The sequence below is a fragment of the Perca flavescens genome, chromosome 4 (assembly GCF_004354835.1).
Source record: "Perca flavescens isolate YP-PL-M2 chromosome 4, PFLA_1.0, whole genome shotgun sequence".
NCBI lineage: Eukaryota > Metazoa > Chordata > Actinopteri > Perciformes > Percidae > Perca > Perca flavescens.
The window spans coordinates 10,468,242-10,488,793 of record NC_041334.1 but is presented as its reverse complement, the minus strand read 5'-3'; the positions used below and the strand labels follow the sequence as shown (position 1 = coordinate 10,488,793).

Genomic DNA, 20,552 nt, shown 5'->3' with positions numbered 1-20,552 from the left:
TGCCTTCTGCCTCGCCCTGTAACTTAGTAGGCACCTAATGTTTTAAGTTCCAGCATTTCTGTTTTTAGAAGTCTCCATTTGGGACAGACTGTTCTCCTGCTTCCCGGCTTTAAAATGTCAAGACATTCTGGGTCACTACACCCACAAACACACACACACACACACTAATGCTAATACCGAGACACACGCAACACACAAAGGCATACAGTACCAATCAAAAGATGTATGTACATGCAAATAAATACAAACAGGCATGCAAATGCACATGTGGTGCTTATTCATAGATACATACATAAAAACACAAATGGGATCTTTGGTGTTCTCCTCATCCCACTTTCCTATTGTTCCCAACGAGATAAGCTAACGGGGAAAAGAAATAGCAACAGACAATGGTCTGATAATATTTCGTGGGCCGCGCCGCTTCTATTGTTCTCAAAGAGAGAGAGAAAGACAGAAGGACGGAGCGAGATGAGGACTAAACATAGCCTGATAGAATTTCCAGGCCGTAGTATTGTTCTCGCGGAGATAAATATATACACCAGAGGGAGACGGAAGAGGACAAAGAGAGAAAAGGAGAGATGAGCAGTAGACTGACAATAACCTAGCTTCATAAATAGCCGGGCTGTTAATCGCTAACAAAAGGCCTCAAAAATCGCTAAATCGGGCCGCTCAATCGGCAGCCGAGCGGCAGAACGGAGCGGCGCCAAGCCTCGGGAATGACATTCGACAGCCGACAGGATACAAGAGAGGCTCTGGTATCCTGTCAGTCGTCTGCTACGGCAGCCCCGCTGTGACCACGAGTTCACATCAAAATCAAAAAGAAGTATCGTAGTGTAGAAACCCGGTCCACCCTGGAAGAGGTGATCAGAGACGGAGCGTTACAATCACTGCGAAAGAAATCCGCCGGCGGTGACAGTTTGACGGGAAAAACGGGCCGAGTGCACATGCGAGTGACGCCTGTTTGACAGCCGCGCAGCAACATCCTGCCAGCCGAGTTAAGACGAGTGACAGAAGGAGCGCTCTCCCTCTAGATGCTAATGTGGGGCCACGCATGCTTCCTCTGCTCTCACTCCCACATTAAAAACCATCTGCTGACAAGCTATTCGCCGCGGATTGGCAGTGATCTACGGGCGCACTGTGAAATGCGTTATGTGTGTCGCGTGGCTATGTGAGTTTTTCACCTCTCAGCAAGTTACAGTGATGAAAAATAGACACAATCCTCAGTTTTTGATTATCTTTTTTCGTGCTGTGCAGTCTTGTTTTTTTTTACTCTTTTGCGTTTAGTTATTAACAGTTTAATGCAGGGCTTAATTAAGGGTGTGTTTAAACTCTTACAGTGGCTGTAACCACACTGTAACCAATAGCAACAGGTCAAAAGTCTGGGGCACAGATCTTTGATATGTTCCTGTAACAGTGCTGTTAAAAAGATGAGTCGATGGGAGAGCAAAATTCTCTAATTTTCATTTTAGTTTGTTAGGACTTACTGTATGTCCCAAAGTGACTAGTAAAGCAGAAATATAATAGAAAGATGTATGAATCAACAGAGGAAAAACAGAATGTACAACTGGGACAATAAAGGAGAGAAACCAATAAATAAAGACAGCAGTACCAGAGTGGTGTGCCAGGCCTCAGCACTGAGGTAATAAGAGAAGAAATAAAAAGAATAAACATTAGAAAATGAAGATCTGAGAGGTAAAGATGTCTAGGGAGGCATAATGCCTGCTGAAAAGCTGGATTTCTTTTTTTTTGTTGGCCTGCTTTTGGCCATTTAATTGGCTAGAGAGATTGACGTGTAGCCCTGATTGGCTACAAGGCAGGAAGTTGTAGTAGTTGAGAGATTAGAGGAATGCCTCTAATCCTGTGTGTTTTGTGTGTGTGTGTGTGTGTGTGTGTGTGTGTGTGTGGGGGGTCTAGATGGATAATCCTCTCCGACTATTACCCCTGTGTGTGTGTGTTCTTGTTTAACTATATTTGTGGGGTCCAAAAACCGTGAGTCCAGTATACTTGTGGGGTCCGGGCAGCTTTGTGGGGCCAAAATGCTGGACCCCACAACTTTAAAGGGCTGTTTGATGGTTAAGACTTGGTTTTAGGATTATGGTTAGAATTAGGTTATGGTTAAGGTTAGGGTAAGGGGCTAAGGAGTGCATTATGTCAGTGACGGGTCCCCACAAAGATAGTGCCATTATGTGTGTGTGTGTGTGTGTGTGTGTGTGTGTGTGTGTGTGTGTGTGCGCGCGTGCGCCTAGGTGTATAATCCTCTTCTCTTTGACTACCAGCAGGCAGATTTGCTTCGCTGTATCCAGACGTGTGCTATATATATATATATATATATATATATATATATATATATATATATATATATATATAGTCCACTGGTGAGTTTTTTTAGAGAAATTTATATTTTCAGGAAAACAGGGCTGCATTGCTACACACAAGTACACAGAGGTGTAAGTGATACTAGGCCATTCCCCTGCAGGACAAACAGGTAGTGTGACAGAGTAAATGGGGTCAGCAGCTCAAGGACTTGGAAGCCAAACCAAATATAGTCCATTATTGACAGAAATGAAAAACAATACAGAGGAAGAGAGGAGAGGAAAAAGGAGGCGAAGAGACAGAAGACAAAAGTTATGGATTAGAATGCTCCTCACTCTTTAGTATCAGTGTCTTGACCACACTCTATTTTTGTATACAAGTTGTTAAAAAAGTGGCAATTATTTCTGATCCACATTCTTTCTACGCAGACCAGAGCAATATCTTGATTTTGTTATTCCTGCATCTTTATTTTCTTTCTCTTTTTGATCTTCTAGAAACAGAAAAAGGCCTCTATGCGTGTGTGCGTGTGTTTTAACTGAGTGCCTTGTCTTTTCATCTCCTGTTAAACAATACTGTAGTAAACACGCACTCACACACACACCGCAGGCCAGTGCTCTACAGAGATCTTCTCTCACAATCTTATTTAGCTGTCTGTGTGTGTGTGTGTGTGTGTGTGTGTGTGTGTGTGTGTGTGTGTGTGTGTGTGTGCGTGTGCGCGCGCGTGTGTGTGTGTGTGTGAAATTTCAGTAGGAGACGTTACAAGCTTAGAGTCTGGCGTAAGAAGCCAGCTGAGGTCAAATCCACAAACAAACTACTTGTCAGTAAACAGTTTTCCCAGCAGAGCCGGGCAACTGTTAGTGTTAAAGGCCAATGCTGTGCTCCACGTGTAAACTAAGGGTTTGGCTGACCTTTCAAGAGTGAGAAAACAGAAATTGAATCTCCAAAACTGATTGGTCACCCACTAACACACTAGACAACCATGACATTTGATTATGTCTTGTTCTTTACATCAGTAAAATGGGCCAATATTGCCACCGATCATCAGTTAAAAAAACAACTGAAATGCTTATTTTCATCAGTGAGTCAAACTCTAACTAATGTTGTACAAAAACTCAGGATACTTGACTTCCGGATACATGGAATGTGCGGGAACCTTTGATGACTTACACACAAGCATTTAATGGAATCTCGATCAAGGAGAAATTAGGCAGGCAGTGCAGTTTAACCACGGTGTGTTATTGTTTAGTGCCTTCTCAACTCTGAAGGTCTGTGTGTCTCCCTGGATGCATAGATCCCTCGCTCAAGCTGTCAAGTTTGTGTTATGCCAATTTATTAACACAAAAGATGCCCACCTAAAACCTAGTTGAGTCTATATCTCTCTGGGATGTATGCTAAACTGGTCAGGTCCCTTTACCCTGTTTCCACCGACCTCCAAAAGGAGACAGTCTTGGAGCAAAACATTCCCTTATGCAGCTGCCTAGACTCTGCATCTGTAGACACACACACACACACACACACACACACACACACACACACACACACACACATAATCATACATGAAAAGATTTGGTTATTAGAGTCTGGGAAAACATTGTAGTCCCCTGACCTGTAGTCTTGCTTTGACAGACCGGCGCCGCGGAGGAGGAAGGTCTAGCTAGTCTACACAGCATTCCGGGATGGGAGAAAAACATTCTCTGGTTTATTGGCATTTCTTTGAACCAATCACAATCGTCTTGGGCGGTGCCAAGCACCGGGAAAAGCTGCGGTGCCGCTGCAAAATAGCCTCGGAAAGGAACTTGTTTTGGTGGAACATTCAAAGGCTGCTTTAGTCGTGCAACAGAAAACTCTGATTGGACAGATAGTCTAGCTAGCTGTCTGGATTTACCCTGCAGAGATCGGAGGAGCAGTTAACCATAGTCCTCAGAAATCCACCAGAGTTTAAAATGCCAAAACAAAGAAAGAGGAAGGTGACGGACATTCGGACAAAATGAGGGACATCCGGCGGAATTTCCGTCGGCAACAGAGCAATCATTGAAGTGGAACGTCGTGGATATAGACTACCTGACCTGTGATCTAGAAATGACCGGATGGTATCTAAGTTTTCCTTTGTCTCATCTTCTCACAACATGGCGTTTCTAGAAATTCCACCAAAATTATTATGTGACTATAATTGCAATTCATTTTGTGGGGAAATATTACAGATTGGTCATTTACAGCTTTAAAATCAATGAAAATCTGGAGTACTTTCATCTATACTGATGTTGTATTACAAATATACAGATAATTTCAAATGCACAAACCTTAAATTCTGGGTATTTTTAGGCCGTCCCAGTTTCTCATAAAAGCACTGATATTCCTAAGTGATACTTCAAATGCTCGAGATTGCATGGAAATCTCATGACCTCCGTCTTTCCATTTCTGAATCGTCGCATGCCCTGTTGGATTTCTGCGGCACCTTTAACTTCCTGTTTTGCACTGTCGACGCGAGCTGAGCCGCTGCTATCGCTCGGTAAACCCTGTACAGAAGCGACACCACCTCATGCGACTGCTGCTCCACTAATGAGAATCAATCATTCCTTTGTTCAGAAACCAGCGATAAGGGAAGACAATGTAACAACTATATATGTCTGCTGTTTCTACAGAAATCAACAGCTTGGAACACAGTAACTCACTGAACTAAATGCCAGACTGCTTGCCAGTGTTGATTTGTGTGATTGATTAAAGGCCCTACTTGAGGAGAGAGGAATTGGGGAGTAAAGTTATTCACACACAAGAACAGAATAATACTGTACTAGTAGCCCATCCCTTTAGTGTGTTGAATTAAACAGCTCCAAGGTTTGTCAGCAAAACATTCTTATATTTTTTCCCCAGTCTCGCTGCTGGATATTCAGCAGCTGGAGAGTTGACTTGCTTTGAATTCTTCTAAATGACAAAATAGGTCATTCAAATTTGGTTACATTTATGAAACTACAACTACTTGGTTAAGGGTAGAGGCCGATTGCCTTTATGATTATAGAAACCATGTTGACCAGTAGGCCATATCATACCCCCCCTCCCCTCTCTCCATGCCCTAGTAGCAGAGAGAGTGCAGGGGCAGTGGGGATGTTTAGATACATATGTTAGTCTAGTTTGCCTGACTCAGTGATTCTTTATCTCACTGAGGTTTGTGCAAGTAAGAATCTACGGCCCCGACCATGGCTCTGAAATATCAGCAGCTAGCTGTGCTGTGTGTTGATGTAACCATGGCACTGTCCGTGGTTCTGAAGTGGCAGACGAATTTGGAATTGCAACTTTAACTTTCAGTGCCGCCCTTCTGTCAGTTTTGTCTCGGATCTTTAATATTGTCTAAAAGATAGATTATATAGCGTGTTACTTACTTAAAAGAACTGGCTAGTTAAAAAATCACTTTGTTAAAAAGATAGTACTGAATTCAATTTAAGTCATTTTCATTATGATTAAAGTTTAATCTGGTCATGTTCTCATTTACTTCAATGTAAAGATCCCTGTTAGTTTTATCATACAGTATTAAGAACATTTTGAATATAGTCCATATATATTACGGCTGTCAAAATAACGAGTTAACGCAAACGGCATTCATTTTTTTTTTTAAATGTGCGATTAAACGCACATTCTGTGATTTTGCTCCGTAATTTGGGAAAACCGGAAGCTGCAATAGTAACATTGTGGACAGGGTTGCAAACTTGGCGACTTTCTCCCTACATTTAGCGACCCTCTTAAGGACTTAAGTATATTAAGTCCTTAAGTATATTATATGAAATATATTAAAATATATTTCTATTGTAATTCATTCCCATGCATGCAGTCCACAGATCCTCAGTTAAACTCTAAACAGCCACCCCCCATTCTGTCCACTGCACAGGCAGTCAGTAGGAGAGGGGCTTCTTGGAGACGAGACGGCTGAGACGGGAGCAGGTCTTACTAGCAGAAACAAAGCTCCTTGAGCAGAAATGGATAAAGAAAAGGGTCTTTTGAATGGAAAGATTGAGTTTCAAAGCCCTTCCAGATGGTTCTCTCCACAAGGCTAAAGTTGTTTGCATGTACTGTCGAGTTACCACCGGAGTAGTCCAGTCTCAAATACCACTTGAGTATTGAAAACTTGAAAATATCCCTTTTAAAGTACATTTAGAACAGATAAAAAATGTGTGATCACTTTGATGTGATCAATATTTAAAAAACTAGGACTTAGTGTAATTCTGAGCTCCCTGTGTCCGATCAATTTAAACGCTTTGGATTTTCAGATTTTACCTAAACTCCATTTATCTACACAAAACAAAAAAGGGCAATTCTTATAAACTAAGTAGATTCGAAAACAAAAGCATGACAACCTTGGGGATGTGGGGTTTTCCAGGTTAGGTTGAAACATGAAAATCGTCGACTTGTTGTCAAACCAAATCAGAAAAGCTCTGATCTCATGATTTGCCTCACTGCCTCATTCTAATCAATGTTAGCAGCGGCATCTGTTAGACTTGCAGGGGCTCAGGAATAACTCCGCAGAGACCAGCAGGGAGGCGAGCTGGCTAACAGAGAGGACCTGCGATGATGGTCTGATGAGGCATTCAAAGAAGGAATTGACAAGGTTATGACCAGTGGGAGTTTGAGTGCTTTTCTCTTCTCAGTACAATAACTGCCGATACAAGTGTATTATCTAAGGGTTCATAGAGGGCAGGTTGCAGGGAGTCTTACATGGGAGAGAAACCTCTTGGTTTTACTATTTATAGTTTATTATAGCTTGACATTTTGAATTAAAATTATTATAAGAGAGGAGTTATTTTGTATTCAATCATGAAGTGTCTCGGCCTCTGGTTTTTAAACCAGCCATTGTAAATACCTACATCCCAACTAACAGATCTACTGCCCAGCTTGAATGCCAATTAAACTGCACCATGCCAGTTTAACCTGTTAACATCTACCTCTTTTGCCTGATTTTCGCCTATTTCTCGTTCCCAAAGGGAAAAGCTTATAACAGTAGAACTGCAAGGCCAAATGCATGTACGAGGCTTTATTTGAAACCTAAATTCTTCTACTCTAGGGACATGTGCTTGATTAGCATGTGATTAAAACACAACATACACAACAGCAGTTCAAACATGGTTCAAAATAGTTATTTTGGTCCTGTCTAAAAAAACGTAATTTTTGAAAATAAATAACAAAAAAATACTTTGTGCCACACTATGCAGAACACAACACATACATTCTAGACCTTGTCAAAAAGACCAAATGTTGCTAAATGCTTTTACTCACTTCTATGCTATTAGAAAAAACATACGAAATACTTAAAATGACTTACAAAACCTTTTTACATTCATTCAAACACTGTTGATCATATTTATTTCTCATAAATCACATGTATGCGCATGCTGGCTCTGGGAGGCGGGGCTTAGGTCTGTTAATTTGGACTGGTTCCCATTGGATATTCCTATCATGCTATATACCGTTGGAAAGGGAATGTGATTGGCTACAACTGCCATGATTGACATGTTGATAGCCAATGACAGCTTTTTCTAAGATGGCTGCTCAGAGAGATGACGCAGCGTATTGACGCTCCACAGTGGGAGCGCTTGTTGGGCGTCCGGGGCTGTCCCGGGGTGAAAACTTAACAGAAAAGGGTGGGGATAATTTCAATTTGTAGGCAGCAACCTGGGGAAAACAAACATACCCAGCAACACGGTGCAAGGCAAGGAGAAATATATTATTTCAGACGGAACAAGATCGGCTAATGAAGTTAGCAGACAGTTAGCGGACAATTAGCATGGGTTCTACAGGACAATATTCATAACCTGGATTTATTCTTGTGAAAAAACCTTGTTATCCTTTTGATCTGTGGACACTTACGGACCAGAGGAATATAAATAAGCCAGGAATGGACGAAGATTGAGCTTTTAGGACAGCGTACAGGTAGGGAAGCATCATAATTTTTTTTTTTTTTTTTTTTTTTTTCGAATAGCATGAGCACTAAGATCATAAATAATGCTTTGCTGCTTATGATTTCAGTAAAATGAACTGAATGATTCAATTGCAGAGAATTTTACCAATCAAACGATATACAGCATGTCCATATTGACAAAAGTTTTGAACTTTTGTGGTTAAATACTATTATGTAACACATCAGAACACGTCTGTTAAGAAGATCAGGGTGAAAATCCTGAATCAAACTTGGTCCAATCTACTCTGTGCAGGAAAGACTTGAAATTAACCGTTTTGTCTACTTGCCGTGATGTCCGCTTCATTCACCAGTCACGTTCATTACCTTGGATCAGAAGTTTACAGCATGACAAATACGCCCCCTGATTGGCTGTGACCACCCGTAATGGGAGGGAGGGTGGAATAGACTCATTTATCAAGGATTTTGGTATGGCTGGTGGAAAGGTCTACCCTGACTGGGGCTAAATATCAGCAAAGAATGACATACTGATCAGATTAAGTGTCAATTCAATCTGCCAGGCCAATATAAGAAGATCACAGTATAATCTGGCATTAAATGAGCTGCCTGATCTGCCTGATCTCCAAAGGTTTCTGGTACTTAAAGTGTATGTTTATCCCATTCCCATAAACGGGTTCGTATGATATCCTACGAGATGAAGCCGACCGCCGGCCGATCACCTGATGACTGGTCACATGACAGTTAAGTTTAGCGGTCTTTACAGTTAAATTTAGCCAAGAAGAAGAGTTACTGTGAGCTGGGTACAGAGCACTGTCAGGCGGCGGCCGTTTCAGCGGCCATTGCTAATAGTTTAGCCGACAAAGGGTGACTGTAAGCCGGTCAAAAGGCACCGTGAGGATTGCAGTAGCGTAGCCGACAAAAGGTGACGAGAGTTAAGTTGAGGCCCCAAAACGACTAGTTAAGATTAGAAACAAGATTGTCCTGGTTAAGATTGGGAAAAAACTTATTTTGTCCTGGTCCCTCTCCCAGGACATGAGTCAAAGCCCTGTGGGACCCAAAACCCATCCATCCATCCATCCCCCTGACCTCCTCTCTACGTGGCTCTTATAAAGCCGTAGTCATTGTAGGGCATACAGTAATAAATACGTGGAATACATACGAATTACGGTGCATTACTATTCATAGTATTCAAAATGTATGAATGGTTCGTGAGAACAGCCTTGTTTAGTATAGCAATTTATTCCTTAAACTAAAAATGGGAACCTTGGAATTAAAGAAATCACAAGTGATTGCAGTGCTTGATGAATACAAATTCTACAGACTGGATTGTCTGTATTTCAGTGATGATAATTAGTACAAGTCACTTCTGCAATTCTGTGAGTGCAAAGTTTTCGGGTTTGTTTGTTTTCTGAAATGAAGAGAGATAACAGAGTTGCTGAAGTAGCTTGCTGCAGATTTTAGAACAAAAACGCTGTTTTAAAAGCATCACTCTTCCCTCCTGCATCCGTGGAAAAGACAGCAATGGTTTTGTTCTTGAAGATTTTTTTGTTGTTGAAATTATCATCTCCGTTTTCCTCTCTCCCACCCACACCTCCATCCACCCCTCTCACTTCCTCCCTCCACCAAATTTTCCCCAGACACCATTTATCCTTTCTCAGATGAATAGAACAAGAGAGAGAGAGAGAGCGGGGGCGTGGGTTGGTCCCTTTAGATCTCACCCAAATGTATCCTTTAATCCTGTAATTAGCTGCAATTATAGTAATAGAAGCAAGAGAGAGATGAAGTGATCATATTTGCACACGGAATTAATTCATGTAATCATGCTATACGGTGAATGAAGTTTCTTTTGGGCCACATTTCCACATTTTGCTCCCTTGATAAATGTTTTCATGTCATTCTCCTTATTTCTCCTCACAATTCTCCACCCAATCTATCTCACCCCCCTCACACCCTCCCATCCCTCCCCCAACCCCATACCTCCCTCAAATTGTCCTAGGTGTAATTTATCTGGTTTCCATCCTGAAAAGCTAGGGAAACAGAATGGGGAGGAAACACAAGAGACAACAGAGCAGGATAGGACATAACAAGAGCCCTTTTAGATGTTGCAGATGATGCCTTTAATCCTGTCAATAGCTGCAATTATAGTAATTATCTCTAATAGCGGCGCATTGTGTCGAGGCTCTGATATGTTTAACAGATGATGCCGAGTCGTGCCGCTTTCGCCGGGCAAAGAGGGCAGGGAGCTTAGATTCACATTAATGAAAGGGACAAAAAACAATGCGAAATTGTTGATTGGTGCCAGGACGTTTATGAACTGCGGCGAGTGTTTTTCAAGTTGTTGGTCCAGGTCAAATGGAGATCTCAGAGATGGTACTGAGCGGTCTTTTTACTGCCCAGAAAGAGAGGGGCCTGGAGATTGATGTTAGGACGTACAGAGGGTTTGGGCAACATGATGGGTGGAAGATGCCGTCAATAAAAGGTGTGCTTGTGTTGGAAGATGTTTTAGATGACTTAAATGCGGGCAGCTACAATTCACAACCACGTATATTGTCAATCGAGCTGAAAAACTGCAATGAAATCTGTAAAATGCACATTCAAGCAAAGAAGTTTGTTTCGACAATATCATCCATTAGCCAGGATTTTCCAGGATAATTGTCTCACATCCGGCGCTGATGGATGTTCCCGCCAGATGTCCCGACCTTCCCCTCCCTGTGTGTTGCCGTTTGATTCAGGAAACGACAAAATACTTCGAGCTAGCAAGCTACACGCTGAAAATGGCTGGAAAGTTTTGAAGAAAATTTGAATCGTGCAACAAGGTAGGCCTTCTTGGTGATGGCGTGGCAGGCGTGGTGATGGCGCAGTGGATATGACGCTGCGCCTTGGTGTGGGAGATCTGGGTTCGATTCCCACTGCAATACATCAACTAATGTTGCTCCAGAGGCGTGCGACCTCTGATATATATAGCGATTTGAAGTCGCTTTGGATGAAAGCATCAGCTAAACGACGTGTCATGCTTCTTTCGAGGAATGATTGTAAAGATTTACGAAGAATATGTGTACGGCATTTCCTCTCTAACTGGGACCGATTGGTGGGATTGCAGTGGACAAAGAACACACGGAGATACACTGGGAAGAGCTAATGAGGTTTAACCATGTATCCAACTAATTTAAATAGCTCACGTCACTGTGTTGTGTGAACAGTTAACGTCATTTAATATTGTATGTGGCGTTTTCTTTTGCAGGGTGCAAATGTTCCACCAGAACAAGTTCCTCCCCGAGAGGCACCGTCTCTGCGTCCAGAGTTTGGACAAGCCCAAGATGATTGTGATTAGTTTAAAGAAATGCAAACAAGTACGAGAGTGTTTTTTTTCCCTCCTATCCTGGAAAGTATCTGTGGTGTAGCCAGAACTTACTCCACAGCGCTGTGGAATAAGGTCTGGCAATGTGAGACTACAGACGTGGTAACGTTGTTCACATACAGTACAGTAACTGTACAAAGAGAACAGCCACACAAACGGATCCAAATGATACACGTGCACACCCACTTATATGCAGACAGAGAAGCATGTCACAGCCTTTAGGTGTTTAACGGACACAGCAAGTGAAAATAATCAATAATTGTAGTCATTTATCAAAGACAAATTTCCACCTTTGTCAAATGTGAGAATTTGCCGTCTCTCTTTTTTTTATATCATTGTAAAATGAAAAACCTTTGGGTAGACCATAACAGAAGTCATTTTGTGATGCCATCTTGAGCTCTGGGATTCGTGGCCGTTTTTTAAATCGTATAAATATTACAATTAACCTAAATAAATACTAGAATAATCAACAAGTAGTATAATCTTTAGTGAAGTCCAACATCCAAAAGAAATATGTTTGTGAAAGATGTTTGTGTTCCAAATCTTTAAAGGAAGATTAGAAATATAATACGAAACAATTGCGATTTATTTATATTTTATTTTTCTAAATTCTATCCTGATGCATTGAGAGTAATAATAACTGTGCATCAGGACAAAAAAGTGATCTCGGAGTTTTAAGCACAGTTGTGACATCAGAAGACAGAAAGAGCGGAGTTTAGATCGATGGATCAGACTAAACACAAAACGGGCAACACGTAAGTTCATAGTTGGAAGAATCTTTTTCAAAACGTGATAAAAAGAGTTGAGTTTCTTAGTCATTCCTTCTCATTGTACTTGGGGAAAGTGACAAAAAAAAAACCCTCTCCGTCCTGAATTACCGAGACTTACGCACATCGAGGTTATTTTAACTCGGCATACACACACACACACACACACACACACACACACACACACACACACACACACTTTACCGATGGACATATATTTCTTTCTAGCTAACGCATTTTATCTACACACACTCCCGACTTCACACATTATCTCTCACACACACATTCAGAAACTTCAGAACACACTCCATCACTGACAACTTCACTAACTTCCCCCCCACACTTGCTCACACAATCACTCAGAAACTCACCAACTGATTTAAGAACACATTCCTTTGCTTGGTAATTCACCCTCTTTCACTCAAACACACACACACACACACACACATTAATAGCCCTGACAGGTCTTAGTGTGAGGTACCTCCTTGATGCAGTTATATAAGAGGCAGACAGGAGGCACAGAATGGGTCAATAATTCATTAGATAGAGGGCTCAACTCAACTTCAACCCGAATAAACCGTCTATAACCACACACACACACACACACACACACACACACACACACACACACACACACACACACACACACACACACACACACACACACACACACACACTCGCAAACATTGTCTCAAGGACTGTCAAGGGATAAGTCTCTTTTCCACTTTCTCTTCATTTTCCAAGCCCTACTTTTCTTATGTCCTTCCACGAGAATTATTTTGTAAAACAGATTTTTATTTATTATTTTAAAACAGATAGAGTTTCTGTACCTGTTTTTGCACACCGCTGGCAGGTCATAATGGTAAAAAATATATTGTTATATCCAGAAATAGATCGGATCACATACATTTTGAAATGAGCACCAATTAGGAAGTGAGTGTTTCTTGCGGAAAAAACAGGTACAGAACTATTGTTTCTGTACCTGTTTTTTATTTATTTAATTTTTTTTTTACATAGTTTTAGTTAGAGATCAGCATCAAACCTGGGATCAAACCTACAGCCCTCTGCTTCATCAACACAGTCTCACTCCCAGCGCGTCAAAAAGTAAAGCTTGGTCAGGTGCCTTGATGCTGACGCAAAAAGTCTTCTATATAGCGTCTAGCCCTTTGGCGTCATTTTTAGAAGCACTTGCTTGGGACTTTTGGCGTTACTTTTTGACGCTGTAGGGTCGGGACGTACATTTAACTGACGTCAGGCGGGACAGTTAGGTTTAAGAAAAGATGGCGGGCGGGGTTACAAAATGTACGTTTCAGTGACACGCGGACACGAACCCCGGCCACCTGGGTGAAAGTTCTGTGTTGTTTGACTCATCTACCACCCCAACCTGCCTCCTTAGACAGATTTGGGGTCTCTCATACTACCCGCTACCGTTGTTGCTCTTAATACTACGTCATCATACAGACTCTAAAGGGTCATTTTTACGTCGGTATCTGACGCGGAGAGCCACTGACCAAGCCACAGGGTATGACAAGTTGGGAGTTAGAACGGGCTAGCCTCACACACAGTCAAGACCCAATAGTTTCAATCCACGACGTATTAAAAAGACAGTATTCATCAAGTGAGCTTCTTTCTTACTTTACAAACATCTTCATTTGGAATGTCAACTTAATTAAGAAACACCAAGTTAAATTTCAGAGATGTTAAGTTGATAAGTTTAGTCAACGCATATCGGGACAATCACGACTCATAATTTTAAGTCAAAAGAGGTTCAATCACGATCATGTGCATTTTAGGCCTTTATTTGAGAGGACAGCTGAAGACAGGAAAGGGGGAGAGAAAGAGGAAGTGACACGCTGCAAAGGGCCACAGGACGGAATCGAACCCACGGCCACTGCGGTAAGGACTGAGACTTTGTACATCGGCTGCACGCTCAACCAGGCGCCCTATATTTTGGGTTTCTACTAGAACATGTTTACATGCTTTACACAACACATTATTTTCCTCATAGTGTCTTAGAGCCTCTCTCTTTCCTTTTGCTCTGATTGGTCAGCGTTTCCGGGTCCTCCGAATCTGTGCTCTCAGCGTCTCTGAATCCGTCATTGCAGCCGGGAAATGACTGTAACGCCACTATAGAGGCACTTTCTTCCTACATATAGTATAGTTGTGACATCACAACCATAAAGAAGTACTGACGGCTCGTTCAAAGGCACGGATTTGTTATTTGTTTATACTTTCACAGCATTTATACTGCACCTCGACCTGCTTATAATAAAAATTATCTCACTTTTTACAAGATGGGACCTTTAACAAATTGCACAGGTGCACCTTATGAACTGGCACTCACTATACTGTATTTTAGTTCCACATTTTCACACTTTGAAGCTTTCCAGTATGGTTTTAAGCCAATAACCTGTACCAGAACCTTGGAAAGTTGCCACCGAGTGTGATCATTGTGAGTGAAAAGTCTTTGACTGACCTCGTACAGTGTGATGGCCCCGTTGGTCTCGTTTGGAGCTTTCCACTGCATGAAGATCTTCTCTTCATAGGGCGTATTCTGCAGAGACTCCGTCGGCACTGAGCCAGGCACTGCAGAGACAGAGAGCACACACAACGTTGAAATGCAATTCGACATAAATGAGCATATTTAAGCTGTAGGTCTGTACTGAATGCAGCTAAAGCCTTGGCAACAACTGCACTTAATACTATAAAGTTTGAAATAAAATGATATTTGATATGCGATAACGAACAATTTCCATGTGTAGCGTAAAGCAGACGTCCTGCCAAATCCAACTCAGTGGTACAAAGTGCCAGTGGAAGCTGCGATACATCTCAACACAAACACATTAATTGGTAACTTGTGTTAATGATTTGCTCCCATTACAATGCTCTACTTTACTAACAACAATGATTTGTATATATGCAATAAAACCAACCTCTGGTGCAGCTCTTAAACACATCAGGAAAGATGTGTAGATTCTGTAGTACATTAAGTATTTATTTTTGACCCGTATTTTTCATAGACTCTTTGATGTATTTTGTACATCTGTCTTTATTTTTGTGTATTTAATGTGTAACTATAGGTTGTCTCGCACGTGTTATGCCTTCTCTTGGCCAGGTTGTCGTTGCAAATGAGAATATGTTCTCAATTGGCTTACCTGGTTAAATAAAAAAATAAATAATATATAAAATATTGAGTTGAGTTCAGTATGAAAGAAGAGTGCGAAAAAAAAATCAGAAGAGAGGAGTTTGTTCTATCACTTAATTCTGTTAATTAGTTTGGAGAGAAAAAGGTAACCTACTCATCCGAAATAGTAAGTTGCTGAAAATCAAATTCTGGGATTTTCCCTATGAGACAGAATGAAACCTGCTACTCGCTGCTACTTTTTTTTTATCATGAAGGATGTTCTCAATAATTCATTATCATAGGGTATTCCATTATATTTCTTCTATTTCAGAAAGCCAAAGTCTCTTTTAGATATATCAGGCTACTTTCTGAAAAAAAAAGTTGGACAAAGATTTCCATCAAACGAAGACTGTTGGTTATAAGAAATGTTGCTGTGAACACAGATATTTAATGTGACACTTAATAGTGCACTTCTCTTTTATCGTGAACTCACTTTTAGTTTAGCTGTTGCCGTGTTCATCAGTCATTCGATTACATGAAAATGTTGTGGATAATTGTTGCTTAATGTCATTCCCTGATGAAGCAGCGAGAAAATGATCAGAGCCTCTGCTGGGTTCATAATCAGCGTTTTGAAGACCACGTCTTAGTTTAGCTGTGAGTTTCGACTTGCAGGTACTGCTGTAATATTGAGCAGCTCAGCTGTGATATCTCGAACAGGAGACAGACGAGCTGTAATGATGTCACGTAGAGACGAATCTTGTAGACGGTGAATAATGCAACGACTGCTGAGACTAAAATGACAGTAGTCATGGTGATTTTTCTTGGGCTACGAGCACATTTCCTAACGCACCGCTGGGAACCCAACCTTTAAAATCAGACTCATTTGGATGGAGTATCTCAAACGAAAAGTCTATTAGCTCCCAAAGTCAATTGCTAATTCAATGGCAATGGACCAGTCATCCTGTCTGGGGAAAACTTTCACCTGATGTCTAGATGCTCTGATTGCAGTGCACGTTGTAAGCACTTTGAACGGTGAGCACTATTTTTCTGTTGCGCCAGCTCTTTAATCAAGCACAATAGACTGGGAATGAAACAATAACTTTGAGATTAAAGTGTCAACATCCAGCTTGAATGTGATGCCATTCAAAATAGTACTATACAGAAGAGATCTGGATATTGGGCCACTGCAGATTAGCATTATTATGACCATGGCAGCCATTTTCCAAAATACAGTATATGTATATAATATACTGTATGTGTTTTTTTTGGTACCCTTCCTGTTCATGGCCTGTAATTCAGCACTGAAACACAATCAGATCAGTTGGACTGAAGTTAGCTGACTGAATTGGCCCTAAAAAACATGTCAGGAGCACGTGATTCATTCATTTTCAGTGTCGAGATGGCAATGATTTGGTCCATGTGGTAAGAGACTCCAATGCACCGATGTTCCACCTACAATCAACACTCAAAAATAAGCTCAAGGCACACCACGGTCTCACCCTGAGCGCGTCTTAAAAAGTAGCGCCTGGTCAGGGGCCTTTGGCGTTAGTAACTGACGCAAATGGTCTCCTTTAACGTCAATCAGACACAGGGGGCTTTCAAAGAATTCCAAAGAAAGCATATATTTGACGTTCTGGGTCTGTACCGATTTAGCGTCATTTTTCAACGTGCAGGGTAAAACCACTTAGTTATCACTTAGTTAGGGAACGATCGGTGGGTTTAAAAAATGTACGTTTCAGTGACACGCTGGACAAAAACGGGACATGAACCCTGGTCTCCTGGGTAAAAGTCCTGTGTTGTTTGACCCATCCACCACTCCAGCCTGCCCCTTACGCAGATTTTCAATCTTTCATACTACTCGCTACCGTTGCAGTTCTAAATGCTACCACGGTCGAGCTGCTGCTCTGCCCGGTGCGTTCCATAAAGTCGCTAAAGGGCGATTTATGCGTTGGTATTATTGCATTACATTACAGGTCATTTAGCTGACGCTTTTATCCGCCTCTGGAGCAACTAGGGGTTAAGTGTCTTGCTCACGGACACACTGGTTGACGTATCACTGTGGGAATTGAACCACTGCGCCATCACCACACCACCTATGTGACGTTGAGAGACGATGACCAAGCGTCAGAATTTCACGACTTGGGAGTGAGAATGGGTTGGAAAGCGCATTTTAAGCCAAAATTGTTGGATTAACTTTGGCACCCTAAAATCGGGGAAGACTATAGAATATACTGTAGAAAACGGTATAGTGTGAAAGTCAGCACTTTACCCAATGGTCATGTTACATTTAAAGTCCAATGTGTTGGAGTAAGAAAAAAGGAAAATAAGTGTCACTGTCCCAAAACCTATGAAAAGCAGCTGTAGATATGTACTGTACAGCATCCTGAAGACATCACTTCGCAAACCACTGGCATGCAAACTTGAGGAAAAGGTTAGTACCTGCCTGTAGGGTTATACTGAGCAGTCAGAGTGCTGCACATCTCTCCTGTCAGCTACACAGCAAAGGTTTACTACAGAACCTTGACTCATTATAGTAAAATCTAGGAGGAGACAAGCTTTCACACATTTTTATGAAGAGGTGTCTGACACCTTGTCAGGGAATGATGCCGTCAAACACCACGTTATGTTACACAAAAAAACCGACCCCCACACACACACAGTTACACATGCACATAAAACACTAGACCCAAGAAAACAACAGTGCTTACTGAGATACAAGTGCGAATTGTTGCAAATGTTAGGGAGAAGGAGACAGACAGCGCCAGGAGGGACACCTGACTGCAACGTGTTAAAATGAATGTGTGTTTTTGTGTGTGTGTGTGTGTGTGTGTGTGTTTACCGCTACTCCTCACGATCATTCGGCACTCTCAGGGATATTTTCTACCATGCTGTGATCTCTGACATCCGTTTGCTACGGGCTGTGCGTCATTTTGGTGATGTAGGTTAGGTTTATTCTGCACTCAAAGTAAGCCATTGTGGATGAGAGTGTGACAGAGGCAGGGAGCTTGCAATGTTCATTGTCTGATGCGCATCAAGTGAGAAAATCTTTTCGGGAAAAAAAACCCGTTTTACAGCCACAAATTGAATGTAACAAAAGAAGACGGATGTGCCACAGCATTTCCGTTTACACTTAGGAACTGGATGTCATTATCCATCTTTCTTCAAAACATTGAGGTGGTTTAGGACGGCCTCCGCTGTGGGGACTTCCAGAGCCCTCCTGCAATTTTTCAAGCAATGGAACTGTGACATGGCCTGACTTAAGTTTCAAAGCATCACACTGAGGAGGGACCAGTTCTTTTGGATAGCACAGGCGTTAATTGGTAAACTGCATTGTCACTTACAAATCACTGCCCTCGTGTATTGCAAACCACAAGATTCCAGCCTCAAAACCCCCTTTAAAACTTAAAAAAATCATCATTTCTAAATGAATCGTTGCTATTTTCGTGACTTGACCTATTTTGTGTCTGACATCATTCTCAGAGTAATCCACCCCATCCAACTGTACGAAAAAAAGCATGCACAACAATTTGTATGATGTCCTACGAGATGGAACAATAAGATCTTTCATTAGAGATCTGAGGTAATTCTGCAGAGTCAACTCAAAGTTGTTTACAGAGTGTGTGAGTCTTATATACAAGTCGTCCGCCCTTCCCCTCCACCAATCAAAGGGGTTCGGCATTCACCCCAGACAACGTTTCTGTAGGGTTCCGATAACAACTCCTTTAGGAGCAGAACGGTTCTGGTCAGGTAAAGCGGACCAAGAATTAAGGGTTGGTCATCGAGAACCGATTCCTACTTGGAATCGTTTCAAAAATTACAATTCCATCGGAATCGTTTCTTTATTGGAATTGTTTGGAATCGTTTGAATGATTTGGGTTCAAATCTGGTCATGGGTTCCAAATTTAACATGCGGAAGTTTTTGTTTCCGTAGAGGCCAGGCGCTTGTTGTGTTGCAGCCGTGGAGCACAGTAAGCGGTGCTCTAGCATGGTTTTATTTTACATTGAAAAAGCCCCGTCAAACTGCAACCCACCTTTGAATCAAAGAAAACGTTCCTCTTATTTGTGAAATAAGCATGTGACCCGTTTCAACTCCACCCCTAAAAGAATCGGAATCGAGAATTGTTAAGAACCGGAATCGAAAAAGAAGAATCGGAATTGGAATCAGGATTGTTAATATCCAAACGATGCCCAACCCTACCAAGAATATACCTTTTTCACGACATGTTGACATGTCATAAGCTATTTCAGTGTTGCTACGTTTACAGGTGGCCGGCTATTTTCATAAACTGACATTTCAACCTCTCCTTTTTCAAAAATAACAACGTGCACAGCTGTCAGTTTTCAGAAAAGTGTTTATTTATATGTACCCGTGTATATATGCCGTTAATGCAGCCAAGAGCACGCCAGACCTATAGGTGGCAGTGTAAGGAGAAGCTCAAGCCCACGTTAGCCAATCAGAATGCCAAAAATAGCAACAACAGCAACAAATCACTTCCTCTTTCTCACTCTCGGCTGCCTAAACCTCTGTTTATCTCAGTTTACATACAAACGTGCAAACAAAGTTTTCCAAAATCTCCATTTTTTAGAAATAATTGTTTTCTGTGATAAAAACGGGGTTTTCGTGTAAATGAGAGGCCAAACCGCAGGAAAATATCGGCGTCTTCCCTTGTAAACGGGGCCTTACTGGGACACTTGATGGAATTGAGCCATCGTTAAGGTTATCAATTTAAGATGTGCTTTTCCTACTATGGACAAGTCAAAATGTCTGCTGTGGAAAAGGTCTATGGCTGCAGCGCTGATGAAGGTTGGATATAACCGACCATTCTTAAGAGCAAGCAATAGCCCAAACACAAAGATGAACACAGCCAATAATAGAGCTAATTATAATATACCTAAAGGATGAAAAGTGCTTTCTAGTCGTATTTGGTACATTTTGGTTTTCCATAAAATGAATGACACTTGAAGAAGCTTGTCAACTGCAAAGCTTGTGTGTGAGTCATAGAATTAGTGTGTTTATTAATTACATACTTGAAATAAGGGCATTGTGGAAAACTTCCTAGGACCAACAAGTCAACATCCCCACATGAA

At 41.5% G+C, this 20,552-nt stretch overlaps 1 protein-coding gene across 1 annotated transcript in view; it reads right to left on the bottom strand.

Annotated features, from left to right (window-relative positions):
- The window catches only part of ptprt (protein tyrosine phosphatase receptor type T), a 430,905-nt gene that overhangs the window by 206,031 nt on the left and 204,322 nt on the right, over nt 1-20,552 (bottom strand). The window contains exon 12 of the mRNA XM_028575011.1: nt 14,817-14,926. Coding sequence (XP_028430812.1) covers nt 14,817-14,926 — 110 coding nt within the window. The remainder of the gene's footprint in view (nt 1-14,816; nt 14,927-20,552) is intronic.